Source organism: Neodothiora populina (assembly GCF_041146345.1).
Source record: "Neodothiora populina strain CPC 39397 chromosome Unknown canker_contig_15, whole genome shotgun sequence".
NCBI classification, from domain to species: Eukaryota; Fungi; Ascomycota; class Dothideomycetes; order Dothideales; family Dothioraceae; genus Neodothiora; species Neodothiora populina.
The window spans coordinates 1,861,228-1,888,642 of NW_027191413.1; the positions used below are offsets into that span (position 1 = coordinate 1,861,228).

At 50.0% G+C, this 27,415-nt stretch overlaps 11 protein-coding genes across 14 annotated transcripts; 5 read left to right on the plus strand and 6 right to left on the minus strand.

Moving 5' to 3' along the window:
• Positions 1 to 322: 322 nt before the first annotated feature.
• On the plus strand, positions 323 to 985 carry AAFC00_002976 (uncharacterized protein; the record flags this gene model as incomplete). Its single annotated transcript, XM_069342375.1, has 2 exons — positions 323 to 434; positions 564 to 985. The coding sequence occupies 2 exons, from the start codon at positions 323 to 325 to the stop codon at positions 983 to 985; spliced, it is 534 nt and encodes a 177-aa protein (XP_069198876.1).
• Positions 986 to 1,321: 336 nt separating this feature from the next.
• AAFC00_002977 (uncharacterized protein) lies at positions 1,322 to 2,155 on the minus strand (the record flags this gene model as incomplete). Its single annotated transcript, XM_069342376.1, has 2 exons — positions 1,322 to 1,847; positions 1,923 to 2,155. 2 exons carry the CDS (start codon positions 2,153 to 2,155, stop codon positions 1,322 to 1,324), a joined length of 759 nt encoding a protein of 252 aa, XP_069198877.1.
• An 841-nt stretch (positions 2,156 to 2,996) lies between these two features.
• Positions 2,997 to 3,429, minus strand: AAFC00_002978 (uncharacterized protein; the record flags this gene model as incomplete). 2 transcript variants are annotated; one of them, XM_069342377.1, is made up of 3 exons in its annotated part: positions 2,997 to 3,145; positions 3,203 to 3,281; positions 3,337 to 3,429. In XM_069342377.1, the coding sequence occupies 3 exons, from the start codon at positions 3,427 to 3,429 to the stop codon at positions 2,997 to 2,999; spliced, it is 321 nt and encodes a 106-aa protein (XP_069198878.1). The 2 variants fall into 2 exon arrangements, with proteins under 2 accessions (XP_069198878.1, XP_069198879.1); XM_069348051.1 differs by having other exon boundaries at positions 3,337 to 3,354.
• A 1,007-nt stretch (positions 3,430 to 4,436) lies between these two features.
• Positions 4,437 to 6,709, minus strand: AAFC00_002979 (uncharacterized protein; the record flags this gene model as incomplete). The annotated part of the gene is made up of 4 exons (XM_069342378.1): positions 4,437 to 4,626; positions 4,685 to 5,195; positions 5,246 to 5,381; positions 5,435 to 6,709. 4 exons carry the CDS (start codon positions 6,707 to 6,709, stop codon positions 4,437 to 4,439), a joined length of 2,112 nt encoding a protein of 703 aa, XP_069198880.1.
• A 663-nt stretch (positions 6,710 to 7,372) lies between these two features.
• Positions 7,373 to 8,779, minus strand: AAFC00_002980 (uncharacterized protein; the record flags this gene model as incomplete). Of its 2 annotated transcripts, none has more annotated exons than XM_069342379.1 (1): positions 7,373 to 8,779. In XM_069342379.1, one exon carries the CDS (start codon positions 8,777 to 8,779, stop codon positions 7,373 to 7,375), a length of 1,407 nt encoding a protein of 468 aa, XP_069198881.1. The 2 variants fall into 2 exon arrangements, with proteins under 2 accessions (XP_069198881.1, XP_069198882.1); XM_069342380.1 differs by having other exon boundaries at positions 7,373 to 8,749.
• Positions 8,780 to 10,587: 1,808 nt separating this feature from the next.
• AAFC00_002981 (uncharacterized protein) lies at positions 10,588 to 11,957 on the minus strand (the record flags this gene model as incomplete). 2 transcript variants are annotated; one of them, XM_069348052.1, is made up of 2 exons in its annotated part: positions 10,588 to 10,874; positions 10,928 to 11,957. In XM_069348052.1, the coding sequence occupies 2 exons, from the start codon at positions 11,955 to 11,957 to the stop codon at positions 10,588 to 10,590; spliced, it is 1,317 nt and encodes a 438-aa protein (XP_069198884.1). The 2 variants fall into 2 exon arrangements, with proteins under 2 accessions (XP_069198884.1, XP_069198883.1); XM_069342381.1 differs by having other exon boundaries at positions 10,928 to 11,546.
• Positions 11,958 to 15,218: 3,261 nt separating this feature from the next.
• Positions 15,219 to 17,359, minus strand: AAFC00_002982 (uncharacterized protein; the record flags this gene model as incomplete). The annotated part of the gene is made up of 4 exons (XM_069342382.1): positions 15,219 to 16,483; positions 16,542 to 16,863; positions 16,921 to 16,960; positions 17,037 to 17,359. 4 exons carry the CDS (start codon positions 17,357 to 17,359, stop codon positions 15,219 to 15,221), a joined length of 1,950 nt encoding a protein of 649 aa, XP_069198885.1.
• A 1,529-nt stretch (positions 17,360 to 18,888) lies between these two features.
• On the plus strand, positions 18,889 to 21,136 carry AAFC00_002983 (uncharacterized protein; the record flags this gene model as incomplete). Its single annotated transcript, XM_069342383.1, has 4 exons — positions 18,889 to 18,928; positions 19,015 to 19,041; positions 19,120 to 19,929; positions 19,986 to 21,136. 4 exons carry the CDS (start codon positions 18,889 to 18,891, stop codon positions 21,134 to 21,136), a joined length of 2,028 nt encoding a protein of 675 aa, XP_069198886.1.
• Positions 21,137 to 22,118: 982 nt separating this feature from the next.
• AAFC00_002984 (uncharacterized protein) lies at positions 22,119 to 23,015 on the plus strand (the record flags this gene model as incomplete). The annotated part of the gene is made up of 1 exon (XM_069342384.1): positions 22,119 to 23,015. The coding sequence occupies one exon, from the start codon at positions 22,119 to 22,121 to the stop codon at positions 23,013 to 23,015; it is 897 nt and encodes a 298-aa protein (XP_069198887.1).
• A 1,555-nt stretch (positions 23,016 to 24,570) lies between these two features.
• AAFC00_002985 (uncharacterized protein) lies at positions 24,571 to 25,821 on the plus strand (the record flags this gene model as incomplete). The annotated part of the gene is made up of 2 exons (XM_069342387.1): positions 24,571 to 24,914; positions 24,972 to 25,821. 2 exons carry the CDS (start codon positions 24,571 to 24,573, stop codon positions 25,819 to 25,821), a joined length of 1,194 nt encoding a protein of 397 aa, XP_069198888.1.
• Positions 25,822 to 26,247: 426 nt separating this feature from the next.
• AAFC00_002986 (uncharacterized protein) lies at positions 26,248 to 27,404 on the plus strand (the record flags this gene model as incomplete). Its single annotated transcript, XM_069342388.1, has 3 exons — positions 26,248 to 26,760; positions 26,816 to 27,304; positions 27,366 to 27,404. 3 exons carry the CDS (start codon positions 26,248 to 26,250, stop codon positions 27,402 to 27,404), a joined length of 1,041 nt encoding a protein of 346 aa, XP_069198889.1.
• Positions 27,405 to 27,415: the final 11 nt, after the last annotated feature.

Sequence of the window (27,415 nt, forward strand, 5' to 3'; positions counted from 1 at the left end):
GTTTTCTGTGTGCTGCTTAGGTGTCGAGGGGTCCTGTTCTCGCCTGCTGTTGTTGTGAGGATAGGATGGCATGTGTGCGTGGATCTGGGTGCATGTGCGTGTGTTTCTTCACTTGCACTCACGCTGTCTCTCTCTTCACTCTTCCTTACTTTGATACACTCTTGCTTTGCTTGTTCTCCCTTTCTCTGTCTCTCGCGCGTCCTCTGCATATTTACTGATAACGGAGTCTTATAACAAAACCTCTACTTCGACTCGACAATATCAAAGACGCGTGAGTTCACATAACCAAGAAACTTCTCTTCCTGCCTACAACAAAGCAAAGATGCCCGTAAAGTGGGATTCAGACAAGGACAAGTTCATCCTGAACTGTCTCCTGACCGACCCTACCATCACCGTCGGCAATGGCGTTATTGACTCGATCATCACTTCATGGCGTGAGTATAATGTCCCCTGACCATGACCATACCATGAACTTGGCGTTCCTGCGAGCGTGGAATGCCTGTCGAGTTCAACCAAAGGCAAACCAAGTGAATCAATGGACTGACCCAGAATTTCTCCCACAGCATCCGACTTCGGCGACGTGCCAACCAAAAAAGCCGTCTCGGAGCACTTCTTGAAGATCCGCAAGCAGAACAAGAAATTCACCGACGGAAACGGAACCATTACCCCTTCCGGAACACCGACCAAAGTGACCAAGGTCCGCAACACGCCATCGAAGAAGGCCGCCAACGCCACTCCTTCGAAGAAAGCAAATGGAGTCAAGACCCCGACCTCGAAGCGCAAGCGTAATGTCGATCTTGAGGACTCTGATGGAGACGACAGTGAGCAGACTATCGCGCTCAGGGCTGAGTTGGGTATTTTGGACGGTGGATCGGTTCAGGCGTCTCCCACTAAGCGCTCTAGAGCGTCTGTTAAGTATGAGGAGACGGACGACGATGGCGCTTACAACAGTGGCTCGGACTTTCATGTCGAGAGTGATGCCTGAGCATGCTCGTGACTTAACAATGCCATAAGGAGGGCTCCTGGCTTGGCAGGGTAGTCGTCGAAGGTTGGGAACGCATCAAGCGCAAGACTGCTGGATGGGCTCTTCGGCCCTCCCAGAGCTCACCCCTCAAGCTAGATTTGCAAAATAGAAACAGAAACAAGCAGTGAACTTTCACATATGGCTTTCGAGGGGACGGAAATGAAATTTGTACCTTTGTCATTATTTCATACTTACAAATGCCTTGACATGTCGACACTTGCGCCAGCCTGACTCCAAATGTAAACCCAACAGAGAACGCCAACCACTGGCCCGAAACACCTCTCTCTTTCGATGCGCTCATAGACCGCCCACAGTGTTGATGTCTGCCCAGTCCTCGCCGAAGCAATCGGCGTTCTCCAACAATCGACCTCCCTCCTCCTGTTTCCTTCCCTCGAGCACAATGCTAATCATCTTCTTAGCAGCCAGCGCATCAGAGATGACGACGCGCATACTCTCCTGCATGATGTTGTATACTGACTGACCACCCGGCAGGATCTGGCCGAACCTCAAAGCGTAGGCCTCAAAGGTGCCCGGGTCTCTGCTGTCAGCGTACTCGAACAGGCCCTTTTCGGCGGCGCCCTTGGCCTTCCTCGTCTGGGCCTGCGACCACAACGAGGCAAACTGGTTCTGCTCGGCTCCGACCATTGATGCGTAGACGAAGCGGAAAGCATTGCCTCGGCTGTTCTTGGGCATGCTCTGCAGCTCAGAGGCGGTGGGCGCCACGTGGACGGCGAAGGCCTCGGCAGCAGCCTGTGGAAGGGCAATGTTTACGCGCTGGGCGGTCTCAAGATCCTTGAAGCTTCCAACTGGGCCTCCAATGCACCTATAACAATCAGTCAATTAACCGCACCTTCTTACTGTACTGTCCACCACTGCAGGTGAGCAGACAACAACCTACCAGATGCAGCCTCTGACCCCCTCTTGCTTGAACAGCTCAAGCAGATGCTGAGGCCATTGCTCAAAGTCCTCGAGCACTATCTCTGTGCATTTCGGGTCTTGTGCGAGTTTTCGATCTTCTAGCGGTTTGCGGACGACGGCATATACGTGCTGGACGTAGCTGCTCTTAGCGATGCATTGACGAAGCACCTCTGAACCCAAAAAGCCCGTGGCTCCAGCGAGGATGATCTTCATGTTTGGATTTTATTATTCAATCCTCTAGATGGAATGAGAATGGTATCGAGTCGTCTGTTCAACAGATAAGAAAGGCTAGGAAATAATGGTGGAGGAAACAAGTCATACAGCAAGAAGGGACGACTTGCGGAGGAGGGGAAACAACTCGATTCACTGCACTGAACTGCACACTGTACTTGTATAAAACTTACACGGACGCGGGCGGATAGCGGGTTGCATAAAACTGGAAAGCCATCAATTGAGCCTCTCCGTGCCAAGTCGGCTTCTGTGCACCGTGGCGAACCGGGAGGGGTCCAAATCGGCTCTGATCCGATCCCCCACCCGTCATTCCCGTTCACCGTACAAGTACGGATGAACTCGAGGTCGATGGATGGCACTCAGCTGGTAGAAGTGTTGTTGGTTCCTTGTATGGCATCTCCGCTGTGTGACGTCTGTTGTATTCCGATCTTATCTCCGCGACTCAACAGCACAGCGGCGGGCGGCTCTTTGACATTGGGAGGGTTTAACTCTACCGTATGCATTAAGGTACAGCAGCGCACGTGGTTTGGTGAACCTCAACCCGCCAAAGGAATGGAGTTAAATTCATAAGTAAACCAGGATTGATCCAGAAGCATGAAGACTTGTTCTTTCTTTCTGAAAATGAGGTAATAATATTGCGCTTCGATTATAGTGTACGGGGTATCATATCAAGTCACCCTGTCATCTTCACTACGAAGCATCCAACAGCACGGCAAAACAAAATCCAGCCAATCCCAAACGCCTTCTTGCTGTGCTCAAAGGTGGCTGCATCACTCAGCCAGTCCTAAGGGTATATGTGATGCTCGCCATGATGCGGTCTCATCTAATTGGTGCTGACCTGGTCGCGCCAGTTCATTGCCGAGTTGTGTCCACCGAAGCCTCCGGACCTGCGGAGACGTAGTGTGGGATCTTCTCTGGCAGGCCTGATAAATGACCAGACGCCGTAACTGAGGGAGCAGCCCATGATGAAGACTGCACTGCGAATCAGCTATGCTCCTTGTATTCAACCGAGTGCTTGGGAAAACTTACACAATGGGTAAATCTCAACGGGGAGTGAGGTTGCCCACTTTTTGATACTTCCACCATGTGCGGCATGTTCCTCACTGGTCTATCTAGCATCAGTAAAAGAGTTTGATCAGAGATGTAGGCAGATATGCACTCACCGCTAAAGAACTAGCCATCCTTCTGCTAGTAGTTTGGCGTAGCCATTGAGCGGCCGGCCTTGACGTTCTCGAGAGAATCTTAGAGGAAAGCATTGCCAATGAGTAGTTTGCAATAATGAATGCTGTAATATAGATATAGATATATGTACAAAGACGCGAAGTGGGTTTGTTTGAGGTGTTGTTCGATTCACTGTATTCACTTGATGTTGTTTTGATAGATGAGAGTGAAATTAGACCTCTTACCATCGCCCTTACCTTTGGTTTATATGCACGTCGACCCAGCTGAGATGCCCGACGTCTACCGAATATTCGTCGCGTGGACGTTCAGGATTATCTCGCATGGTGTAGGACTGGTGATGTCTGACCGGAAACGGTAAAGGTTGTCTCGAAGAGGCTGCGAAATTTAGGTGATGGTCTGCCGACACCACGCCACGCCAGTACCCACGCCACAGCCGGGGACGCGGATTTGCCCTTAACAACTTGCTTTTCCACCAATGCGATTCCTATCATTTCCCTGCTATTCGGGGTACGGTGCCTGGACCGACCGTTATTTGATTACTCGGGGTGGTCGATCGCCATTGATGAGCATACAATTGCCTTGTATCGATGCCGTGGTAAGCAGGTAGACCCAAAGATAGTGGAAGATGATCACCACAATTAAGCCATCAGTCACCAGTCAGCTTGGAGGATCAATGATTCCTCCTATTGACACCAGTATCCTGATAACACAAGTGAAAAGACTCAACATGATGTTGATGTCGCTCGGGATCAATCCGTTGCTTAGATGGTTTGTCAGGCGATGTGAGGGGTGGATGTTGATCATGGTCGGGGGAGTGCGGGATGGTGGAGAAGAAGTGGGTCGGGAGTCGCCGACGACAGGATATCCTACATCACCAATCACTATGTTTAGTTAAGCAGGGAAGCATGGTTTGGGATGATGCCCCTGCCTCTCATGATGCACAATCAAAATCTACGTCAATTATATAGGAATACTGATGATCATTGTACCGTCGCAGGTGCCGGCATACCCTTCTCCTCTGCTATTGTTTTCAAACATGAAGACCGACTTTCGGCCATTCATGGATGTGAGCCTCTATCAATCACAATCCAATCTCCTTCCTAAACACATCAAGAGTAGGCTCTCTCCCAAGAAACTCCTTCAAGGTTTTCTTTTCATCCTGGCTAGCGCCTTTCTCCAGTACCATGTGTCGGTATCGACGACCTACATCAACATTCATCGGATCTGGTTGAAACGCTGATTGAAAGAGGTCTGCCGAGAAGACTTCAGAGCTACAATTGGTTGCGAGATCAGTATACCTTCGCGCTGTTCCATCGCACAGCGACTTACTATTTGTACCCATAGTATCCAGCCTCGTTACCCCATATGAAATGCGATGTTCTGACATGGCCAAATCCCCAAGAGTATCCTGCACCAAGAGCTTCTGGCCCAGGCACCAGCCCCAGCTCGGCATGCTTTTGATTATAGACCACGGACGGATCTACAGCTGCAGTCTTAGAAGCGCTGTCCTGGCCGTAAATCTCGAGATCAAACTTCGCCAGTGCAATCTGCCGCATATGCTCCAGTGGAGCCGTCACATCTTTCGCGTGGACAAGACTTTCTGCCATGTCTTTGGGAAGATGCATCGGTGGTAGCTGTCCCTGCGCTTCTGGGTTCTCGTGCACCCATGCCTGACTATAATCAGCTGAGAGGTGTGAATAGTGGCAAGAGATTTTCTGTAAGATGCTCGGTATCCAACACCAGTGCTCAAGCATTTGCGAGGGCATTTCTACAAAATCTCGTGCTACCTGGTGGCCATGGAAACGAGAGTATTGTGTTCGAGACAACAAATCATGCATGCCTGCTCTCGTCAAAAGTGTCTTGTGTTTAGAGTGCGTGTGACAGTCTTACCATGGCCCAGTTCATGGAAGAGCGTAATCAGCTGCCTATGTTGCAGCAGGCTTGGCTTTGTTGCAGATGGATAATTTAGATTGCAAATGAGAGCTGTAGAGACATGGTGTCTCCTACCATTTCTGTCTGTGAAACCCTGGTGAAGCCAGTAAGTCATAGCAATTCCGCGCCTAGTGAGCTCCAACGCACAGGATTGATGTTGAAATTGGCATTATGTCCATATTTCCCCTGTCGTGGGTAGATATCAGTATAGAGGTAACCATTGAAGGCGCCGCCCTCTGCCTCGTTGTCCCAAACACTGAACAGCCGAACATCCGGATGCCATGTGAGCTTCGAGTGTGTCTCCGAGCTCACTTCCACAATGACGAGACCGAAGAGTTGTTCGAATATCTCGAGCATGCCTTCTATCACTTTTTGAGCTGGAAAGTATGTTGATCCTCTTTCCATGTCAATCTGATGCTGTTGCTTTACCAATTGCTCATTGTAGTAGCTCACGTCCCAGACATAGAGGTTGACAGGTGTGGACTTCATTTCGTCACGCTTCAACTGCTGCAAGGCACGCATGTGCTCAATAGCAGCTGGTCTTAACCCCTCATGAAGATCATCAAGGAAACTCTCGACGCTTGACTGCGATTCCGCCATCCGATCTTGAAGTGCATACTCCACGAAATTGCGGTGGCCGAATAATCTTGCCATCTCGTCACGTAAGATAAGGCAGTCATTGAAGATTGCGACGTTTGCTGCCGCAATGGTCTGATCACCGATGAATACTCGTCTTCGCGTATCTTCTGAGCGAGCATATTTCAGAAGAGCAGTAACATCAGGTTTGTTGAAAGTGAGACGTCTCAGCAGTCCATCCGAGCTAAGCTGTAAACCATCCACCACAGACTGAGGGACTCCAGCCAGGTCCTCCTGATTGAACCAGAGTTCATCGTCTTTCTCGCCGAGATTCCTCATGAAATTTTGAATGCATTCTTGGATCGTACTCTTGATCGAAATGAGCTTCTTCCTCTCGTGACCAGGTGCGAGTCCGAGACCTCCATCAAGGAAGCTCCGGTGCGTCTTTTCGAGATATCGTTGAGATTCAGGATCCAGGGATGGTGCTTGCTGGACCACACACTGAACTAAGAGGAAAAGGTCTTCTCGAGCATAGAAGTCGGTCCAGTACATATCGAAGAGCTTCGAGGCATCAGAGGCTGCTTGACGTATCTTCAGATCCGGAGAAACTCCATTGAGTAGTGCTACGTACTGAGCCACCGAATCGCGCTCTCCTTCGATATAGGCTAGCTGTAGAAGGACATTGTCAAAGGTAGCCGCTTCTCTTGTGATAGACGAGCATATCCCGTCGATTTGTTCTTGGCACGAGATGATCGTGACTTTAGCCAGCTCGACAATCTCCTCCGGACTTCGATCGTAGGTCAAAGGCGGCTGAGGGGGCTTCAGGCAAGACGATTGTAGCAACATTATTTCCAGCTGGTGGTTGAGCTACTCGTACATATGAACAAGCATGAGTTTACACCTCGCGTGCAACATGTTACATTTTTATAATATTGCCGGCATGCGTGATGCCATTCGACCTGCACTTGCAATTAATCACATGCATACAGGTATGCATTTGTGCATCAAAGTGGGTATGAGGGGCTAATCATGATAGGTCATGTGCCATAGGAATGGTATCCACCGCAGTCGCTTATGGGAAAGTTGTAGTGCCATGGTCCCTGGTCCTAGATGAATCCATCGGGGCCATATTAGTGGCAGATGGATAGAGATAAGGACATGTCGTCGGACGTTTCATGTCTGATATCTTCTCAGGCAGTCGATGGACGTTGCAGTGGACCTTCCTCATGCAGCTTTTGACAGCACAGACTACAAACCCACTCAAATCCAGTCGGCTTACAGAGAAGCGTGAAGTCTTGATGGTTTGTACAAGAGCCCGAGTTCTATCGGGTCCTAAAAGTAGGATGCATAGCATCGTCTATCTACAATTATGTCTACAAAGCATTGTAACTAGTAGTACTCGAACGTCTAGGTTCGTAGAATAAGAAGTGAACAGGTGACGTCACTGTGTAAAACGCCTTAGTAAAATAACCCAACCTCGCCCTGGCCATGCATTCTATGATGACTCGCTTAGGCATGCGATACCAGATCCAAGCAGCCATCGACAATTCCTTCAAGTTCTTTCACCCTGTTCTCTAGACGGTTCTTCTCCTCCTTCATATATGTCCAGACTCGGACATCCACGTTACAAGATGTACCTTGAATGCTACTACCTCTCGAGGCAGGTCGTAGCGTGGGTTGGGCTGGTAGATCCCAGCGTTTCGGTTCGAAAACCGGACTCATGGGTCTAGAAGCGATGGACTCGGCAGTGGTGTCAGTCTCAGTGTCTTGGTAGTAGTCGCTTTCGAAGCCACTATCTGAAGCAATGGAAGACATCGTACTGGCACTGCCAGCGCTGTCACGGTAGGGTCTTCGTTTCGGGGTAAGATGAGTGGAAGAGGCATCGCTCTCTTCTGCTCGTCGTTGTTTCTCGGAAGCCAGTTCCTGAGAAATGATCTCGCACGATTTTCTCTGCTCATTTGCCTTTTTACCCATTTCATCTAGCTGTAGCTTCAGATGGCGGGCCCTTGTGTCAGCTTCCTCTGCCTCCTCTGCAGACGCCTCTCGCTCCTGTCTCGCCGTCTTTAATTCTTGCTCTTGCTGCCTGTAGGCAGTCTGCAATCTTGTGATCAAAGTCTCGGCGTTTCTCAGGAGATTGGCGAAAGAGGCGGGGTCTTCAGGGTCGAGAGCGCCGTGGGGAAAGAGAAGGGTCGTTGCGGGTGACATTAGATCGGGATCTGCCGAGGACTGATCTTGTGTAGGTGCTGTGTCTCGTGGCTGTTGTTGCTTGAGTCCTCCGAACCAACTGAACTTCTTCGGTTGACTCGGTGGTGGTGGTTGAGGTTTGTTTTCGGTGTGGTTTGAGATCCGCGAAGGTCTGTCGCCACCTGTCAAAGCAGGCTTGTATTCCATGATGGGGTTGTAGTACTCTCGATCCTCGTCTTCAACGTCTTCGTCGAGGCGGTCGATGGACAATCTCCCGGTAGAATTGCTACTGAACAAGGGAGTGAATGGACGGCCCTTTCGGGTGCTGTCTCCTTCGATGGCTGAAGGACTGAGAGATGGAACGAAACTGGCCAGGGACTTGGCTCTTTGGTGGAAAGACTTTGTTCGTGCAAGGCCGGCGGCAGCTGGTGGACCTCTGGCACCTCCAGAGATGGCGTTGAGTAATTTGCTTCCAAAGCTTTCGATCTGACGGGTCGAGTTGCTTCTGGACAGCGATGATAAGACTGTGGTACTGCTAGGGGTGATTTTATTGTCGTATGCTGTGACTTCAGAAAATGCTTTCGAATAATTATTATAATCGGTAGCGTGATAGTCGACGGTGTGAACTCGAGAATGAGAAGGCTGGCGCAGAGAAGAGCTGCGAGACGGTAAAGACAAGGCTGTTTCGGCAGATTTGCTCATCGTGCGTCCACTTTCACCCTCCGGAAGCATGTGATGTGTACCTTTTACGCCCCGACTTTATGTCAAGTCACGCGGTACTACACCGAAGCTGTGCACAACACAACCAAGACTTTGATAGCGCAAGAGTGCGTTTTGGATCTGTTTCGGACCTGTGTCTCTGCAGCGCAGATATGTCCACTGCAATCTGAGGCGTCCAGTCGACTCTGTTCTGTACAGAAACAACAACAACAACAACAACAACAACAACCCCGCTCTTCGTTGTTGAGAGGGTCGAGCAAGATATCCCGGGATGCAGATATAGACTTCGTCCCCAGGTCCGGACCGTCGAGAGAATCCCTCGAAAGTTTGGTAGAGGTACGGGAACCTTAGTTTTTGGTTGATGTGCAAGGTGCTGTATGTTCAGGATTCGATGCCACGACGAACACTTGTCTTACTGTAGTTTCGGATGTTTGACGGAAGTTGAGGAATCTCAGGGGGATCTTTCACAAAGTAAAGTGCTGCATAATAAGCGAAGTTTCATTCCGTATTCCTTGTCTATCTTTTAATGACTGACGTCGATCGCTAAAATTGAGTGGCACTCAAAACGCGTGGCTGAGCAGCATATCGAGAAGAGGCTGGGGAAACCGGTTGCCGTTGTGGTGCCCATATAAACGGCCGTCCCGACCGACCCGCGCCTAGGGCACCTTACTTGTACACCTTACCTTACCCACCTTGGGCTGGTTCGCCTCGGTTTGCCTCAATGCGACCGCGGCTAGGCTGGCTACAAGTGGTCGGTGGTAACGTGCCAACCCATCGACTGTGACTCGAGACGCCTACCAAAATAGCCCCGCTCGTCGCGAGGTTCGAATGCCACGTGCTGGAAGCTGCAACGTCCGTCCGTACTCCGTTCTCACTTGTACACGGACGCGCCTTCGCCTCCGCATCTTATTGAGTCTAGCCTGCCTAGAGGTACAGTATGGGAACTTCTCAGCGTAGGTTTCGTGCTACTCAGTACTCAGCGGCGACCTGACGACTTCGTTTCGATTTTGCGCGTCAAACATGTCTCTTGGCCTGACACCACTTGGATACGTAAGAACTATAGTCATGGGAGCATTGGAGTAGAGACATACTGGCGGTCAGCGTCCCAACAGTGCAACATTGACGCGACCATAAGCTCGGATCCTGGTAAACATATACTGTATGCTGCTCTCTAAGCAAAGGCATTGATCACCAGACGAACGATGATCCAGTTGCCTCCTCCGACTGCCAAAAACTGTTGACGCTCAGGTCTATTTGCATAAACATGCCGACGCTTCTCCAAAGTTCGTGTGCGCCAAGGTAAACAATAATGCACCACGGCAATACATCGACCTCCGGTGCCTTTTTTCCCTCAGTCAACATCTACCATCTTGGTCATAGTGCAGTTTCTGAGTAGAGGAAGACACTTCGTGATCTAGCAAAGCACCGAGGAGCTTGGTAGAACTGGCCTCGGCCTCTTCAACCATGATTGCTGACTGAGCAGATCGTATCCTTTTACTGTACTGAAAGTGCATGCTCCGCTGGATCGGCAGCTTGTATGCTGGAAGATGCTCCGACAACGCTGCCATGGGCTCCGCGAACTGACACATTCTTCTTGCTGAAAGATCAACGTGCCACCAGCAGTTCCCACGTAGCTTTGGAAGGTCGTGCGTCTGCACCACCATCAGATCAGACCTAGTCGGTGCGGCCGAAGAAGATGATAAAGCTTCATCACGCGTCATTGCCATAATCGAGTTGCGATACCCGACATACCGCTCACGCAGTCGGTTCGCTTCTCTGCTGTCTTTCACAGCTGGACGCAAGTTTGCCTCGATGTCTCTCTAAGTCATCCGAGGATCTTCCGCAAGCCATGCTGCGATAAGCCAACCCTGCACCGACCTGGGGATATTGGCCGGCAGCACATGGTCAAAGGCTCTGCGTGTCCACCCGTTGGCATCCTGGATGGTGTTGCCGAGACTGTCGACCAGATCAGGAACGTGGGCTTTGCTCACTGTCAAAGGCTCTAGCATTGCTGCTGAAGGTGGAAGACAGTCTGGACTCCACTCTGCCTGACTGGGCACAAAAGACATGCACTCTTCCCCACCGCTACTGATGTCACGCGTATGCACTAGAAGGCATTACGATCTCTCCAATGGTATGTGTCGCTGATTGATGACTCACCATAAGCCGTACGGCCAAACTTCCTCTGGTTCCACAGCACATCTCGAGCATAGTGCAGCATCGGTATGTCAATGTCATCACGAGGCGCGACTTCCTTGCCTTCCAACCACATGGGCTCGTCCGGAGTATAAGAGAGCTTCAAGTCAGATCTCAGTCCTCCAATATAAGCTGCCGGTCCACAGATTGGTTGCCATGGATAGAGGCCCTCCTGATAGAGTGGCCCAGGGACCCATGCCAGGTTTATATCTATCGTCTCGATGTTCGGTCTCTTCATTCTCTCGCTGTACACATCGATAGGCTGCATGAAGCCACGACTGCGTGCCTTCAACTTGTCTGCCAATGTGTGAAAGTAAAGAGACTGACCCGCAAAATTATACATGTCAATTTCGAAGGCTAGTTGGTTCGTAGGACCTGTCAACATCTCTGTATACTCCCGAGAGCCGTTGACAAAGGCGTCGCGATTCTCATCACTACTTTTGGCAGCTCTTGCAAGTGGTGCTGCGATTGCGTTGCGCTCACGACATGCCGCTTTAGGCCTCCGATCTGCTTGCAGGATGTTGCTGTAAGGGCTGCCAGGAGAAGCCTTCGCCTTATAATCTAACTGTAAAGGCTGTGGCATCCCAGGGTATTGTTGTTCTGCACACCTATACTTTATTGCGTAATTGGTGGATAGATCTGACAATGGTGGTCTTGCTACCACCATTTCAGCTATCGGCGCAGATTTTGTGCTTAGACTGTGCACACTCTGTGGCACATGTGTATGAGGGCGGCCTGTGGAAGGGTTGACTTGCAAAATTATCTGATCAATATCTTGTCGTTTACGCTTTCCGGAAGACAGGTCTTGGGACATGGCTGTCTGGCTTGGAACCCAGTATGGAGCTTCAAAGACATTGGAGCCATTGACACTCGAATCCTGTAATAGAGCAGCTCTTGGGACAGAATCGCTAACATTCATGAAATGACGACCTGCATTTCGAGATTGGTGCCATGCTGCAATGAATTGCTGGTATTTCTCTTTCTCGGAAACCATAGCTCAACTCCAAGGAGGACTTCGATGACTCGGTCACACTACGGGTCAAGACCGACGGTCACTGCAGCTTTCGTCAACGACTCGAGCGGAAGAGCGTCAGTGAAATGCTGTTCAAGCAGAGATCAGATGCTCGCAGATGACGTTACAGATTGTGTGAAGCAACAGGAAGGTGCAAAGGACCTAGGCCCGGGACACATACAATGCAGGTGCATAGGTATTTTGGTCCTACAATAGAGTCTCGAGCAACATAGGTTGATGCTGGGACACGCCATCATTAGTCCCTTAGGTGCAACCAGCGAGAAGATGCTCATTGTTACGATTCTATGCGTCGTCACTATAGGCACTCCTCTGCCGTAACACGCTGCGCGTTCGTCGACTCGAGTTGGGTTTGAACACGAGATGGGCACATTGTTGCTTCATTGATAAATCTTCATGCGTATGGAGAGAAAAGTCCTACATTATGAGGTGAACCTTGACATCGAACTCGAAATCTTAGGGAGCAGTTACTGTTAGTCAGTGGCGAACACGAATCTGTTCCCAGAGATTCTGGTCCTGGTCATTATCATTAGATTATTAGGTAATATGTCACTGATGGCTCTTATGCAATGTCAAGATGGTGTACTCAAGGCCTCGAATGCGGAGAATGCCTTCAAATTCAGATTATAACATGTGCAGCCCCCAGCATGCTTCTACATCTGTTCGGTTACGACGCCACTCAACCAAGAAACTATCAAATGCAATGTAAGGTATGCTCCCAATCAAAGCAAGACGGAGGATTGCATTGAGCGCCTACAGGCGGGTCGTTACTATGTGGTTTGGCTTTGCTGGCTGACCATGTCTCTCCTATTGAGCACCAAATCCGGCCATGTCGAGATCCGCCTTTTTGAGAAAGGCCCAGAAGCCATATCCCCGAATACAGTCTTTATTGAACATCGTCAATAAGATGAGACCTACCAAGGTGCATGCCTGTGTTTCTGTTTCTCAAGGTTATCAACATATACTACGATCTATATTAAGTTATTGAGGTTATTGATGCCATTGCCAGTTATTGAGATCACTTTACTACACTTTTATTAATATCTATCTATTGATTTTGCATATATCAAATTGTTCCTCTCTGCGTACCAGCAAATTACCAAAAGAATCCCCTCATCGTCCTTTCTCTGAGCATCTTCAGCTGGCCTATCCAACATGAACGCAACAACTCCTCCAAGCAACATTGTGCCTGCAGGGGTCTTACCGACGACCGATACTCTAACACCAGCCGGGATTGCTCTTGTGATTCTGGCGCCTGTGACCGTCTTGATCGACATCCCACCACTGGTATGGCATATCCGCAACCGTAACACAGCCGCCGGCAGCCTCGTAGTCTGGACCGTCCTCCACAACTTCATCAGCTTCATAAACGTCCTCATCTGGCCGACCGACAACTTTGAGAGCAAGTACAATGGCGAGGGACTCTGCGATGTGGAGATCAAATTCATGGTCGCCAGAGCGGTGGCAATGCCTGCTGCAACGCTGTGCATTATTCGCGCACTTGCCAACGTCATGAACACCAACAAGAACCTTGCCATTCCGACGGAGCAACAGCGGAGACGGATGGCAGTCATGGATCTGGTCTGGTGTCTGGGTCTTCCGGCAATCATGATGTTCTTCCACTACATCGTACAGCCGAATCGGTATTTCCTTGCTGGTGTATCAGGATGTCAACCATCGATTTGGGCGAGTTGGCTCTCGGTCGTTCTGATCGGTCTGCCTCCTCTGTTGCTTAGTGTAGCAAATGCTTTCTACGCAGGTAAGCCATGATCGACTATTTTCTTCTCGGTCAGGCGTGAAGAAGCTAATCGAAGATTTTAGCTCTTGTCATGTGGCGTCTGTTCAGATATCGAGCGGCGTTTCACAACATCCTAGCCAGCAGCAACACGACCAAATCCCGCTTCCTAAGGCTCTTCATGATATCTCTTATATTGACTCTTGTGCTATTTCCATATGAGATTTATGCCCTCATCACCGACTTGCCACGCCATGGAACCAACGGTGGCTTCACATGGAGCGAAGTCCACAACAAAGATACCTGGAGGATCATAGTTCTGTACCACAGCACCGTGTTCTACGATCGCTGGACAAATATAGCGTGCGGGTTCCTTTTGTTCATACTCTTCGGCATGGGAAGAGATGCGCAGAAGATGTACGCGCGATGGTTGTGTCATCTTGGCCTCGGGAAGGTGTTTCCATCATTGGTCCGAAAAGCTGGACACAATATCGGGTCTTCCTCACTTCAGGCTTCTGCGAGCAGCAAAGCAAAACTGATCATCAAGAACAAATTGAACACTTTCTCGTGAGCAGTTCTCTTTTCGCCTCAATGCAAACTCAGACTTACATATCGATAGATCAAAAGATTCGACCCTGGTGTCAAGCAAGGACTACAACCACATTGACCCAACCGATCCAACACCAGCGAAGACTGGCGACAAACATCCCAGCAAGCTGCTACCGAGATTCTTCGCCGCTTTTCGAAAAGACAGCCCATCGTCCACCGAAGACGACGAAGAAGCCGCACCAATAAGAGGAAAAAGCGACACCTTTGCGATGACGGAAATGAGCACGCATGGACACGACGAAGCCTCATCTCTACCACCATTTAGGCGGGTGGTGGCGACGACCAGGTCAGAAGTCAGTGCGGACGCGTGGAGCGATAGGGTCGTCGGCCAGGAAGTGCTGGCGCAGAGAAACATGCTGTTGGATAAGGGAGCAGTGGTCGTCAGGAAAGATATCAGGCGGGCGAGCGAGGCTTGTTGAAGTGTGGTTTTCTTCACATGATCTATACATTGCACCCCTTCCAGATTTTTTGATCCGATATCAGATTCTTGGAGCGGGACCCAGTACCTACTTTGCGGCATGCTCATGTTCGGGTCTGGTCATAGTGGCGTGTTCCCACTTTTCTTTATTGCCACATAGCAAGGCGTAATAATGAGTGTTATCGAGTCCATGGTGTCTATAGGGGCACCAACTGCTTCTCATCCAATGTGATGGACCTGGCCTGGAGGTGTGATAGTATCAAGGATGGATGAATAAATGAACAATCGGTTATGCACATTCAAAAAAAAATCGTGATACGACGTTTCTGATGAGACGAGTTAGTCCATGAGCAGAGAGGGAGATGTTATCATTGAAGACGATTTGAAAAAGTCTTCTATTGCTAGAATACCCTCGCTTCCATCGCAGTAGAGACACGATGACCGATGCAGTTTTCGGTGTTCATCATCGCTCATCCTCATCTTCAGATAGCTTAGTAGTGAGGTAAGCAGCGACCAGGGTCGCGCACCCACCGAACCTTAGCACCCATGCCACACTGTCATCTCCAGGGGTACCACGAGGCTTCTGCAGTACTTTGAATATGACACTCGACACCAAAGTCGCGATGACCTGCGGCGCTGCTATCGCCACATTGTGGATACCCAGGACCACTCCGGCTTGGTCTGCACCTTCCGCAGGGTCTTTTCCGTGTGTGAGCATTTCGCCCTCGGCAGTCGCAGGTGCGGGTATCCGGCGTCTTCGGATGGCGTCGCGCTTGCTGATTTCTGCGGCGATGAGGGCAAATGGTGCCCAATTGGTCAGAGCCCAGGGAATACCGATGAACGCCACGAGGATTGTCGCAGCGGTGGTGCTGCGTACGAAGAAGGTGATCCATGTCGCAACAACGAACATGAGGTGCGAGAGGAACCATGCACGCCGCAATGTGAGGCCCTTTATTTGTAGACTGGGTATGCTGTTGCGCAGTTTTGTGAACAGGCTCTTTGACTTCTTGGAAGTAGATGAGAGGGAGGATGAATTTGGTTGGTAAGCAAAGTAGCCGTTTGCTGACATTGAACCTGGAGTGGTTGGTGTAAATGTCTGGGATCCACGCAGCGGGGTGTGAGGCTGAGGTGGCGGCGGCTCGAAAGTCGGGGCTATCAGAAGCGGAAGCACGATTGTCGCTGCGAAATTGGTGATGGCAAATATTAGAAGGGCAAAGGTGCCCATACGAGTGGCACGTTCCCATGTCTGATCGATCTCCTCAGGCGTCATGTGCGGATTTTCCTCAAAGTAAGGCTCGACGTATATCTCGCCAACATAAGTGGTGATATAGAACAGAAACGGAAACCAGCCGATCCATGCAAAGAATTGTACTTGGCAGACCTTGCCAATCTGAGGAGGGAGGCGGCGTACGGACTTGTATAAGGAGGCAAAGAAGGCAACAACGCCAGCTTTTTGTTCTGGAGGATCGTCTTCAAGACGAGGGTCGCGTTCACTGACCGTAGCACAGGATACTGTGACGGTGACGACAAGGGCTAGACAAGCTAGGACACACAACACCTTGAATTGAGTATTGCCGAAGAATGGCATGTAACGAGGAAGATTGACGTATCCAGACAGATAACCAAGGATGTTGCCCACACCAGAAAGCCGGGAAGCCCATGCATTCGCATCGTTCTGTTGGTGTGTAGGAGCGTTGTCGACTATGAATGCGCGGATACCCGCCTGAACTATTTCCAAATGAGCTTTTGCGTTCTCTGACGCTCTCTGTTACTTGTTGTTGCTTACTAGTGTTTATTGAAAAGTCTAATATGTAAATGAAAATAACTGCTACCACAATAGCCGTATTCTTGGTGGCCGGAGAGTCGGGCCCGGCGCCGAATAGAGAGAGGACGTTCGCGACGATTTCCTTCGTCCATGCTAGGCAGATCAGTGATATTATGGTGCAGAGTGCGCCGCCGACGACGAACGGCCTTCTCTTGCCCCATTTGGATCTACAGCGATCGCTTTTGATGCCAACATAGGGTTGGACGAGAGTCCCGGAGAGTGGACCAGCGATCCAAACAAAAGCCAGGAGACTTTTGCTTATCCCTAGACCGAGAAGGTAGGGCTTGAGATTCGTCAGCTAAGATCGCGAAACACATGTTGTGATGAGACTGCAACATACCGACCCATTGGACAGCTCAACCGACCAGGCAATCTGTAGACTAGATAAAGAGTCAGTGAGCATCGAGGATTATGGCAAAGTCTGAGTAGTATATACGGAGACAAGATTTGACCTACCCTCCAATGGAAAGTGTCAGGAGAAAGAGGTACCAACTGCTCTTGGTCTCTTCCGGTTCGACGTCCCACTCATCAGACGAAGCAGGCGATTGCACATTCGAAAAAGCAGGCGGAGACTCGATGTCCTCCCTCGCCGGTGCTATCAACGGAGAGAACTCATCCTGTCCTCTACGAGAGTCAATTGAAGCTGGTCGTTTGCCAATCTCACCAGCAGACTGCGGACCTGAAGGTGATTCTTGACTCAATGCTGCGAGCTTGGGCTGGTGTGAAGATCGATCGGCTTGGGAGGCAGGTTGTCGCAACTCCCCTTCTGGCGTGTTCATCAGGAGATAAGTACACCTATTGCACAAGAGCCGGAACTCGGCCAAGGACTGTGATCAAGACGTTTCGTGATGGAGTCGGTATAGCCGTTGTTCAGATGGCACTGGGGGTCAAGGATAACAAGAAAAGGAGAAGCTGAGAATTAGATGCTGCAGGACCAGGCGAAATCTATCTGGCCTGCGATGGATGTGTCGCGTGAAGAACCAGATAGTCTAATAGTGGCAGGTGGTCGAGGTCACAAGGCTATGTAGCAGCGTCGAGCAGGCCAAACAAGCTGAGAATGAGCGTCAGCGAAACATATAGCAAGGTACAGTCTCACGAGTAGATACATGTGCTGTACAGGAAAAAGTGCTGGACGACGCAGGTGACAAGCATCCGATATGCATGTGCTGTTCTGGAAGCTGGTGTTGGGCGTGGTGGGGTCACAACCTTGAATGGAGAGAACTGAAAGGATTATTGGGGTTGGTTTACTTGCCTTGCTTCCAAAATACATGCAGAGTGCGGTAAGGTGCAGTTCTCCTGGCTTTTGGTTGGTGATCGAGAAAGAGAAGATATTAAACTGCTAAGGTATGTTTAAGTGTGGGATATTGTATGTACAGTAATACAAGCACAGCAAAGGATGGAGCGAGGAAGCTGGTAGCTGATTGATGATATCTTTGTCCTTTGTACACCGTATATCTAAAGGACGACACACTGACGTCGTACCTCGTGCCTTACATACAGCCCATGCGAGATGCCTCTGCTGCACGGCTCTCTGCCTGGTCATTATCCTTGGCCCTTCCGAACTCCATCGTCCCCAAAAGCGGCATGTGTAGATCCTGAGGCTTGGTAGTCCGGAAACAGCCTAGGCTTGATATTCTCACCCTCGTGGTCGAAAGATTCAGGGTAAAGCTGTATATACTGGCTGAGCGGCAGCTCAAGTGCCTTTACAAGGCATCTGTGTCGATCAGACAAGCTAAAGCACAAGGCAAGGCAGGTCGAACACGGTACCTCTCTATTGGTATACATCCATGTCGGCATGCTGCATTTCTCTCAGATTGTCAGCGACAACGAGTCATGTCGGATATCTGAGTATTATGTGGTCGTCCTTACATGACACTTGGTGGGGTAAAGAGAGAGGGTCTAGGGCTAAGAATTAAGGTAAGGTAGACATTATTGGCGACATCAAGTGGAGCTCCAACAACTGGCCGCTTCCACAGACAAACAAAGACGACTAGTTCGGATAGCATTTGTTATCTTGGTCTTTTGTGATACAAGTATACCCTTGCCCCTGCATCTACAGCTAGCGACTTCACGATACAGGATCTGCTCATTTTTCGATCACCAGTTGGTCTGCATCAGCTGTATCAGCATAGCGCTCACTCTTACTCTACTGCAACTGCCCATCCCCACGACCGCCGTCACTTCTCTCATCTCCGTCTCCTTCTCAATCAGGCAACAGCCATAGCATAATCTGGATGCGAATGCGATAACAATTTCCAAGGCAGTGTGCTGCCCGCGCTCTAATATACACTCATCCAATTCACCCGTTATGTCTGCCGCACTTCAAGATGTCGTCTTCGAACTCATCCGTATGTATCGTGCAATTCATCGTCGGACTGATTGTCATGATGCGCCCATCTAATTCTCGGATACTGATATGCCTCGTTTTGTACAGGGCGACAAGATGACGTTGATCCAGAGGGTCAGTACTTTGCGCACCCATCACATCCATAGACACGACCGCTGTATAAAGAATGACATTGTATTGATTGACAAGCAGAGCCCGAAGCTGGCCAGAAAGAGATATTCGCCTCGTGGTCCCTCTTCATCCTCATCATACTCCTGATCATCGCCCTATTCACCAGCTACATGCTACAGATGAGAAAGATCCAGGCCGTCCACGAAACAGTCCTTTCCATCTTCGCCGGAATGGTTGTCGGCCTGATCTTGCGCCTGACTGCTTCTCAATCCGTCTTGGGCGCCGTCAGTTTTGACTACCAGTTCTTCTTCAATCTTCTTCTGCCGCCAATCATCCTCAACTCTGGATACGAACTACATCAAGGCAACTTCTTCCGTAATATCGGCTCCATTCTTACGTTTGCCTTTGCGGGTACTTTCATATCAGCCATGGTCCTGGGCGTGATTCTTTACCTTTGGACCCGCATTCCACTTGAAGGCCTCGACATATCTTTTGTCGAGGCAATGTCCGTTGGAGCCACTCTTTCCGCTACGGATCCCGTTACAATTCTTGCTATCTTCAATACCTACAAAGTCGACCCTCAGCTGTACACTGTCATCTTCGGTGAATCTATCCTGAACGACGCCATTGCCATTGTGCTCTTCGAGACTGCGCAAAAGTACCGAGAGGGCGCTGCCGCTGGTCACTTGACCATTCTGAGTCTGTTTGAAAGTATCGGCGTCTTCCTACTCGTCTTCTTTGGCAGTTTGGTCATTGGTCTCGTTGTCGGCATCGGGACCAGCTTGTTGTTGAAGTACACACTGGTCCGAAGATTTCCGAAGATCGAGAGTTGTCTCGTTCTTCTCATTGCATATGCCACCTACTTCTTTTCTAATGCAGTACACATGTCTGGTAAGTTTCCGTTCGTAAAATGTCTCCCTAATCGACATCACTCATGCGCTATACAGGCATCGTCTCTCTATTGTTCTGTGGTATCTGTATGAAACATTACGCATACCACAACATGTCACGCCGGACTCAGCTCACCACCAAATTCATATTCCAGATCATGGCTCAATTATCCGAGAACTTTATCTTTATCTATCTCGGACTCTCATTGTTCACTGAGGCTGGACTGGAGTATAAGCCATTGTTCATCCTCGTCACAGTCGTCGGCATCTGTGTCGCGCGTTACTGCGCTGTGTTTCCCTTATCGCTGGCCATCAACACGGTCATCCGTTACAGGGCTCGCAAACGGGGTCGCGACGTGGCAGACGTCATTCCAAAGAGCCATCAGGCTATGCTCTTCTGGGCTGGTCTGCGCGGTGCTGTCGGTGTCGCTCTTGCCGCTGGTCTGACCGGACCAAATGGATTTGCATTACGCGCGACTGTTCTCGTCGTTGTCGTCCTGACTGTCATCATCTTCGGGGGCACAACCGCGCGTATGCTCGAGATATTGAACATCCGCACTGGAGTCGTAGATGAGATCGACAGTGACGACGAGTTCGACATTGAAGTGGTCGGTGGTGGGACTTACAAGAAAACTTCTGGCAAAGGGTTCGGGCACACTCCTCGACCCAGTGCCGCGTCGGCCATCACTCTCCATGATGTCGGGACCGACGGCGCGCAACTGAACGGAAGAGTGAGTGGCACAATCAGAGGTCACCGAAACAGCTTGTACAGCACTGGAAATGCCAGTAGTCCACCCATCCGACCTGGCGACGGGTTGCGCAGAAACAGCAGTCGTAATGCGATGCGAGATCAAAATACTGCAGAGCAGGGGCTACTGTACGCTGAGACTCAAAGCGGATCTGTTTCTGACGACGAAGCAGCCGGTCTCGACCTGCCTCCCTCAGCGCGCCGGTCTCCCAGCAGAGATACCTTCACCGACACCAGCGAAAATGATTCATCATACCTCAGCCAGCCGGCAGAGCCGATCCCTAACGATACGGAGCCAAGTCACCTCACAGCTCGCGGGGCATTGAGTCAGCTGTTCAGCGGCACCACCGAGGATGCTGCAAATATGTTCTCTCGCTTCGACGAGGGCTTCATCAAACCGCATTTGCTTCTTGATCCAAGCGCAGGCAATAGACATGGTCATGGGCAGGGTGGCTCTTAGATTTCTTATTCTACTAGCAGATGACGCAATGAAATAATCGATTGTTTTGATTCCGATCTACCTTATGATCGGACATGTATAGTATGTCCGCTTTCCAGTCTCTCGAGGTGAAGGCCGAGAGTCATGGGCGAGTCAAGCGTTGAAACACCTTCTAGCGCCAATAGTGTGTGTCTCTTAGCGCTTTTCCTCGAACGCAGGCAAAGACTGATCCCGCGTCTTCGTATTCACAGTAATGCTGTGGCGTTACGACACATGTCTGCTATTTTGTAAATCGATTAGCCGGGATAGAAAGTATGGTAAACGACAGCCGTTACAGGGGGAGCTAGCTGGCTGTGCCGGCGGACAGGACCCGTTATTCCTAGATGGCGTACCTGCGCAGAGGTTCCGACATGAAACAGCTAGTGCAAACCATGCCCCACGCCATGATTTGCTTATTTCTACCCATGGTGACTTACCTTAGAAAATTGCGAAACAGTAATCAATGTGATGATAAGTTGTGTTCTGCGGAAGTCTTATACATGTTTACGGGCCCGATTGAGCACTGGGACTTGGAAGTATTACTACGATGACAAGACCTAAGCATGTTACTCACTTGACTCACCCCTTTGAACTAGGTCCTTTCGCCCTTGCGTCCTCAGATTCCGAGTCATTCGTGTTCCGCTTCTGGACCACTCAGCCGCCCTGTTAGACTGCACGTTTTAGATTCCTTCGGGCACTGAAATTACCAATTTTTGGGTCTAACAAAACACGGCTGGGATGGACAGACAAACAATGCTGCTGTTCTTTGTTCTAAAGAACTCGTAAATGGACATCTTTCCGTGGTTATTCTGTTCCTCAATCACTTCCATCAAACAGCGTTTCAAGTGTGAGCATAGAAGGACTAAGTACTAAAGATCTGTCGAAGAAACACATCACCTGTCTCCTTTGTTATTGAACGATTTCCTTCTTCCCATAGTTCTGCTGATTCCACATTTACTACGCAATGTCGTCCTCTCCTTCAATCGTTACCGTCCCTCGCTTGGTCATGGTGTTGTCACTGCTATGGCCTCGAGTAGTCTCTAAAACCGATCTGACTGGCTGCACCACCACCGACGTGTCCTCGCCTGCCGGGGCGAGCGTCGCGTGGTATGTCCCTGGGACCGGCGAGCGATGCGATTTTCTTGATTGCGGCGGCGGCGCAGGTCCCCCTCGTTACGATGTACCTGGCTGTCCTATGTACACCGGTACTGCGACATACTCGCCCAGTTATCTCGACGGCTATAATGCTCCCGCTGCCACTGCCACTCCCACTGCCACCGATACTGACACCTCGAGCATCATCATCATCATGACCCGCAGCGGCACATCAGGCATATCTTCCGTGAGCCCGGTCTATTCAGCTCATACGGAATCTGCTCAGGGAATGCTATCAGCACCGGATGCTCCAGTCATCACTTCGACAACTGGTGGATTCGATACAACGGTCACAGGATCTTCTGCCACTATCACTGTACCATCTGCCAGCCAACCTCTGATATGCGCTTTACAATCGTCGTCTGATCCGAGTTGTGGTGTCGATGTTAGTACAACAACCTATCCCGGTTCCACTGTCACATCGGCAGTGACTTCTGATTCTGGCACTACGAGCAGCAATACAGCCCAGAGCTCGAGTGGTCTAGTTGTGGGTAACAGCAGCAGCAGGAGTCTGAGCTCGCAGCAGTCATCATCCAAGGCAGGATCAAATGCCACTCCCAGTAGCACAGGGTCAGCAGTGGTCTCTTCAGCTTCTCCTACTAATGTCAATACTGGGGCTGCGGCTGCGTTCGCTACAAGATCGTCAAAGCTCGCCGCGGGTGTGGGAATGGTAGCTGCTGCGTTAGGAGCTCTAATCGCTATGTAATCGTAATTCGCTGTCTTAGCCTAGGGAAACATAGTGCGACGTCAAGAATCTGTTCAATTCCGTATACCTCTCCCATTGTGTCAAACTCCAACCTTAACGAAGAACTTATATAGCTGAAGCACTCGGGGCCTGTGCAAGAGGACACACCGCATCGACACAGTACTTGAAATCACTTCACTACACTTTCGACTTCAGCATCTTTCATTACCCTTTCAACCCAATGTCTCGTTCCACGATATACTGTATCCCTAAAGTCATCGCCATACCCCCTCCTCAAAGTGAAAGGGTATGTTGGGCAGACATGTTTATGAATACTTCCCGTACATATCAGTTCTCCTCATACTCCGATTACTGTGACAGAAAATGGTATGCACTAGATATCTGACTGGGGTAACGGCTAGGCAAGGTACAGTAGGAGAGGCAGTCAATTGTATCGAGTTCAGCATAACCGACCGGAAGTCGCATGTACTATATAACGCGCGCCAGAAAGTTGTAATTCAGCAGACCTGTCTTGACTGGAGGTAACCAATGCCACATACTAATATCTAATGACACTTCACTCAGGGTTCGTAGAATTCGAATTGGTTTACAAGATCATTCTATCGAAGTCCAGCAAACAGGACTTCCAGCGAGACATGGCTGGTAATATGGCATAGCTTTGACAAGCTATCAATTAAGCTTCGTAAATTGAATCTGTAAGGCTTCGCCTGTGATCTCTGCAGGGGTCGGTCCCGACTATGCCCCTGACGAGATTTGTGAGATAAATGATCCAGTGTACTGGGAATAACAGTGGTCCATATAAATTGGAGATGGTCGCGGTCGGAGATATTGCATGCTCGATCCCTGAAGGCAAGCAGCACAAGCGTTGCATCCTTGCGACGACAAATACTTATGACTCGGACGAACCGCGATAGCTTACTATGTCTGACGGACAACACATTGCTCTCAATAGATATCTGTTACCTACAGTATAGACAAAGTCTGCCTTCGAGAATGCTTGAGAGGTGACTTCGAAACCGTTTACGCGAACTAGCTCTTCTACCGAAGCGACAGCCGCCAAGATGTTCCTGAAACACACCCAATCTCGCCTCCCTTATTTTGCATCATGAGATAAACGATCTCGAAAGTTCAAATCGCACCACTCACGGAGCTTCCTGAGCACAATTGACTCCACTACTAGTCCTGATATCGTTTACAATGCCTCCAAGCGCATCTCCAATCACTCTATGCATGAGCCATGGGCAAAAGCATACCTAGATGTATAGTGACTATGTGGGGGTCGTTTAATTCCTAACATCAAATCTACTATACAACGGAAACTACGGCAATTACTAGGGAAAAGGCGTGAACGGAAGTGTCCTATAAAGGACTCATGGCTCTGTACATATTGTCTCTTCGCGCCTCTCCTTCACGAAGTATCCGCTCCGGACATTCTTTCGCTTGCTTTGCATACATATTCACTCATTCACGACTTCAGAGGTCTGGTACCTAACGTGCAAATTATCTTCTGTATACAATCATTCCTACCACGCAAGATCGACTACTTATCGGAGAAATGTCGTCTATCAAGTCACTCGCCTTGTTGGCCTTGACCACAGGCTTCGCATCCATCAGCAATGCACAAGCGTCTGGCTCTGGTAAAACTACACGCTACTGGGACTGCTGCAAGGGATCTTGTGCATGGACTGGCAAAGCAGATGTCAGCAACCCAATTACCACCTGCGACATCAACGACAATCCCTTGAGCTCGTACGACACCGCTAGCGGTTGTAATGGTGGCGACGCCTACATGTGCTCTGACCAGACCCCATGGGCACACAACGATACCCTTGCCTTTGGATTCGCAGCTGTTAACATTGCTGGAGGCTCTGAGAGCTCATGGTGCTGCGCCTGCTACAAGTAAGGCTCACCTTCTAGGCGTGAATAAGAGAACACCGAGCTGACCTTGAGAACTAGGTTGACCTTCACGTCCACTTCGATCGCAGGAAAGACTCTCATCGTGCAAGCCACCAACACTGGTGGTGATCTTGGCTCCAACCAATTCGATCTTGCTATGCCCGGCGGTGGTGTTGGCATCTTCAACGGCTGCAGTAACGAATGGGGCGCTCCCAGCTCTGGCTGGGGTGCACAGTACGGAGGTATTTCCTCGAACACTTGCTCTGACTTCCCAGCCAAGCTCAAGCCCGGATGCAACTTCCGCTGGGACTGGTTCGAGGGCGCAGACAACCCTACCGTGGATTTCGAACAGATCACTTGCCCTGCTGAGCTCACTGCAAAGTCTGGTTGCACAAGGAATGGCGAGACTCCCGTTGCCTATGCCTCTGGCTCTGACTCAGCCTCTGCTGCGTCTTCATCCCCTGCCGTCGCGCAGAAGAAGGTGGAATCCGCAGTATCCTCTGCAGCATATACTCCTGCTTCCTCTGAGTCTTCAGTCGCAGCATCATCACCATCCTCATCACCAGTTGCGTCGTCATCGTCAGTTGCATCTAGCTCCGCGGTGGTCGCACCTGCTTCCAGCTCTGCTGCCGCTGCCAGCTCCTCAGTCGTTGCTCCTGTCTCTAGCTCTGCCGCTGCTTCGAGCTCTTCGATCGTTGCTCCTGTCTCTAGCTCTGCCGCTGCTTCGAGCTCTTCGATCGTTGCTCCTGTCTCTAGCTCTGCCGCTGCTTCCAGCTCCTCACTTGTGGCTCCTGCCTCCGGCGCTGCTGCTGCTGCAGCCGCCACCGGCGCTACTTCCGGATCCGCTTCTGGTCCTTCGGATTCGAACGCTGACTGCCAGGTGCAATACGTTTATGAGTACGATCTTTAAGGAACAGAACAAGCATCGTCTGTTTTGCAACGAGAAAATTTCGTGGCGGTGGAGACGTCACTTCTGTTCAAACCTATCATTTTACATTCAAGTACATATGCCCATTGTTTTTATATAGAATTCATGCCAGATAAATTCAATGTGTTTTAGCTGTCGCATCTTTAGAACGCCATGTCTGTCCTATTGCTGTAGATTATGAAGTGCTTAGCTCGGTGGTTTGCATATAGAGTTGCCAAGCAATACGCACATGTCGTCTTGCACAGACTTTGTAGGGTCTAAAGTCCATAACAAGCACACTGCTAACGACTCCTGCGCATCTTCTGAATGATGCTGTTACGCACTCAGTGAATCAATATCAAGTGCGACTTCTTACCGGTACATGAGGATTCGATCAGAGTAATACTAGGTGTTGTTTGACAATCGGGCATGGGCTTCCCGTATCGCTTAAAACGCTTCATCCGAACCGCCACAATCTGGCATTGGATCACGATAATTGCATGCACCCTTGTGGTCTATCGATTCTTCACTCCAAAAGCTCAAAAAGCCATTGCCGTCCCTGAGAATGAGACCGAGCTGAACAACGAACCAGACGATGGCATCGACTGGTCTCGCTTTGCGTACTGCCAATATGTCACTGATATTGAATATCTATGCAACAGCCTCATGATGTTCGAGTCTTTGCATCGGTTGCAGAGTAAAGCAGACCGATTGTTGCTGTATCCGTCCCAATGGGAGCTTTACCCTATGAAAGAGACTTGGCAGAGCAAGTTCTTGCACCAGGCACAAAAGGACTATGGCGTGCATATCATGCCAGTGCGTGTGCAACACTTTGACGATGGAGAGGGTACTTGGGCGGAGAGTTTCACGAAGCTCCTCGCATTCAAGCAGACGCAATACGATCGAGTCTTGTCTCTGGATTCGGATGCTACGATCTTGAAGGTAAGCTGAAGCATCTATCTTATAAGTACATCTTGGCTGACTTCGGACTTTGAAGCCTCTGGATGACCTGTTCCTGCTTCCTCATGCACCTGTGGCGGCACCGCATGCATATTGGATAGACAACAGTAGTCTGTCATCTGCAATCATGCTCATTGAACCCTCCATGGATGAGTTCAAAAGAGTCCTCGGCGCCATGAAGAACAGGACCTCAGACGAGTTCGACATGGACATCGTCAACGATCTGTACGCCGGCAACGCCATGCTTTTGCCAAACGAGCACTGGGTCGTATCCGGCGAGTTCAGACGGAAGCAGCATGCCTCTTATATCGGTGAAGGCAACCTCTGGGATCCGGACGCGGTCATGAATCAAGTCAAATTCGTCCACTTTTCTGACTGGCCGTTTCCCAAGCCTTGGTTACCTTCCGAACCGGCAGAGCGGAAGGCTATGTGGCCAAAATGCATACCTAAGACCGATGGAAGCGAAGATTGCAGAAATCGAAACTACTGGATGTGGCTGTACGAAGACTTCAAGAAGCGTCGCAAGGTACGTGGTCCTTACGTCTGTCAATCCTTGAATTTCAGAACTAACATGAGGGTTTCAATAGGCAGTATGCTCTAGCGTGTTTACATTGTATTTGGACTAAGCTACTCCTCG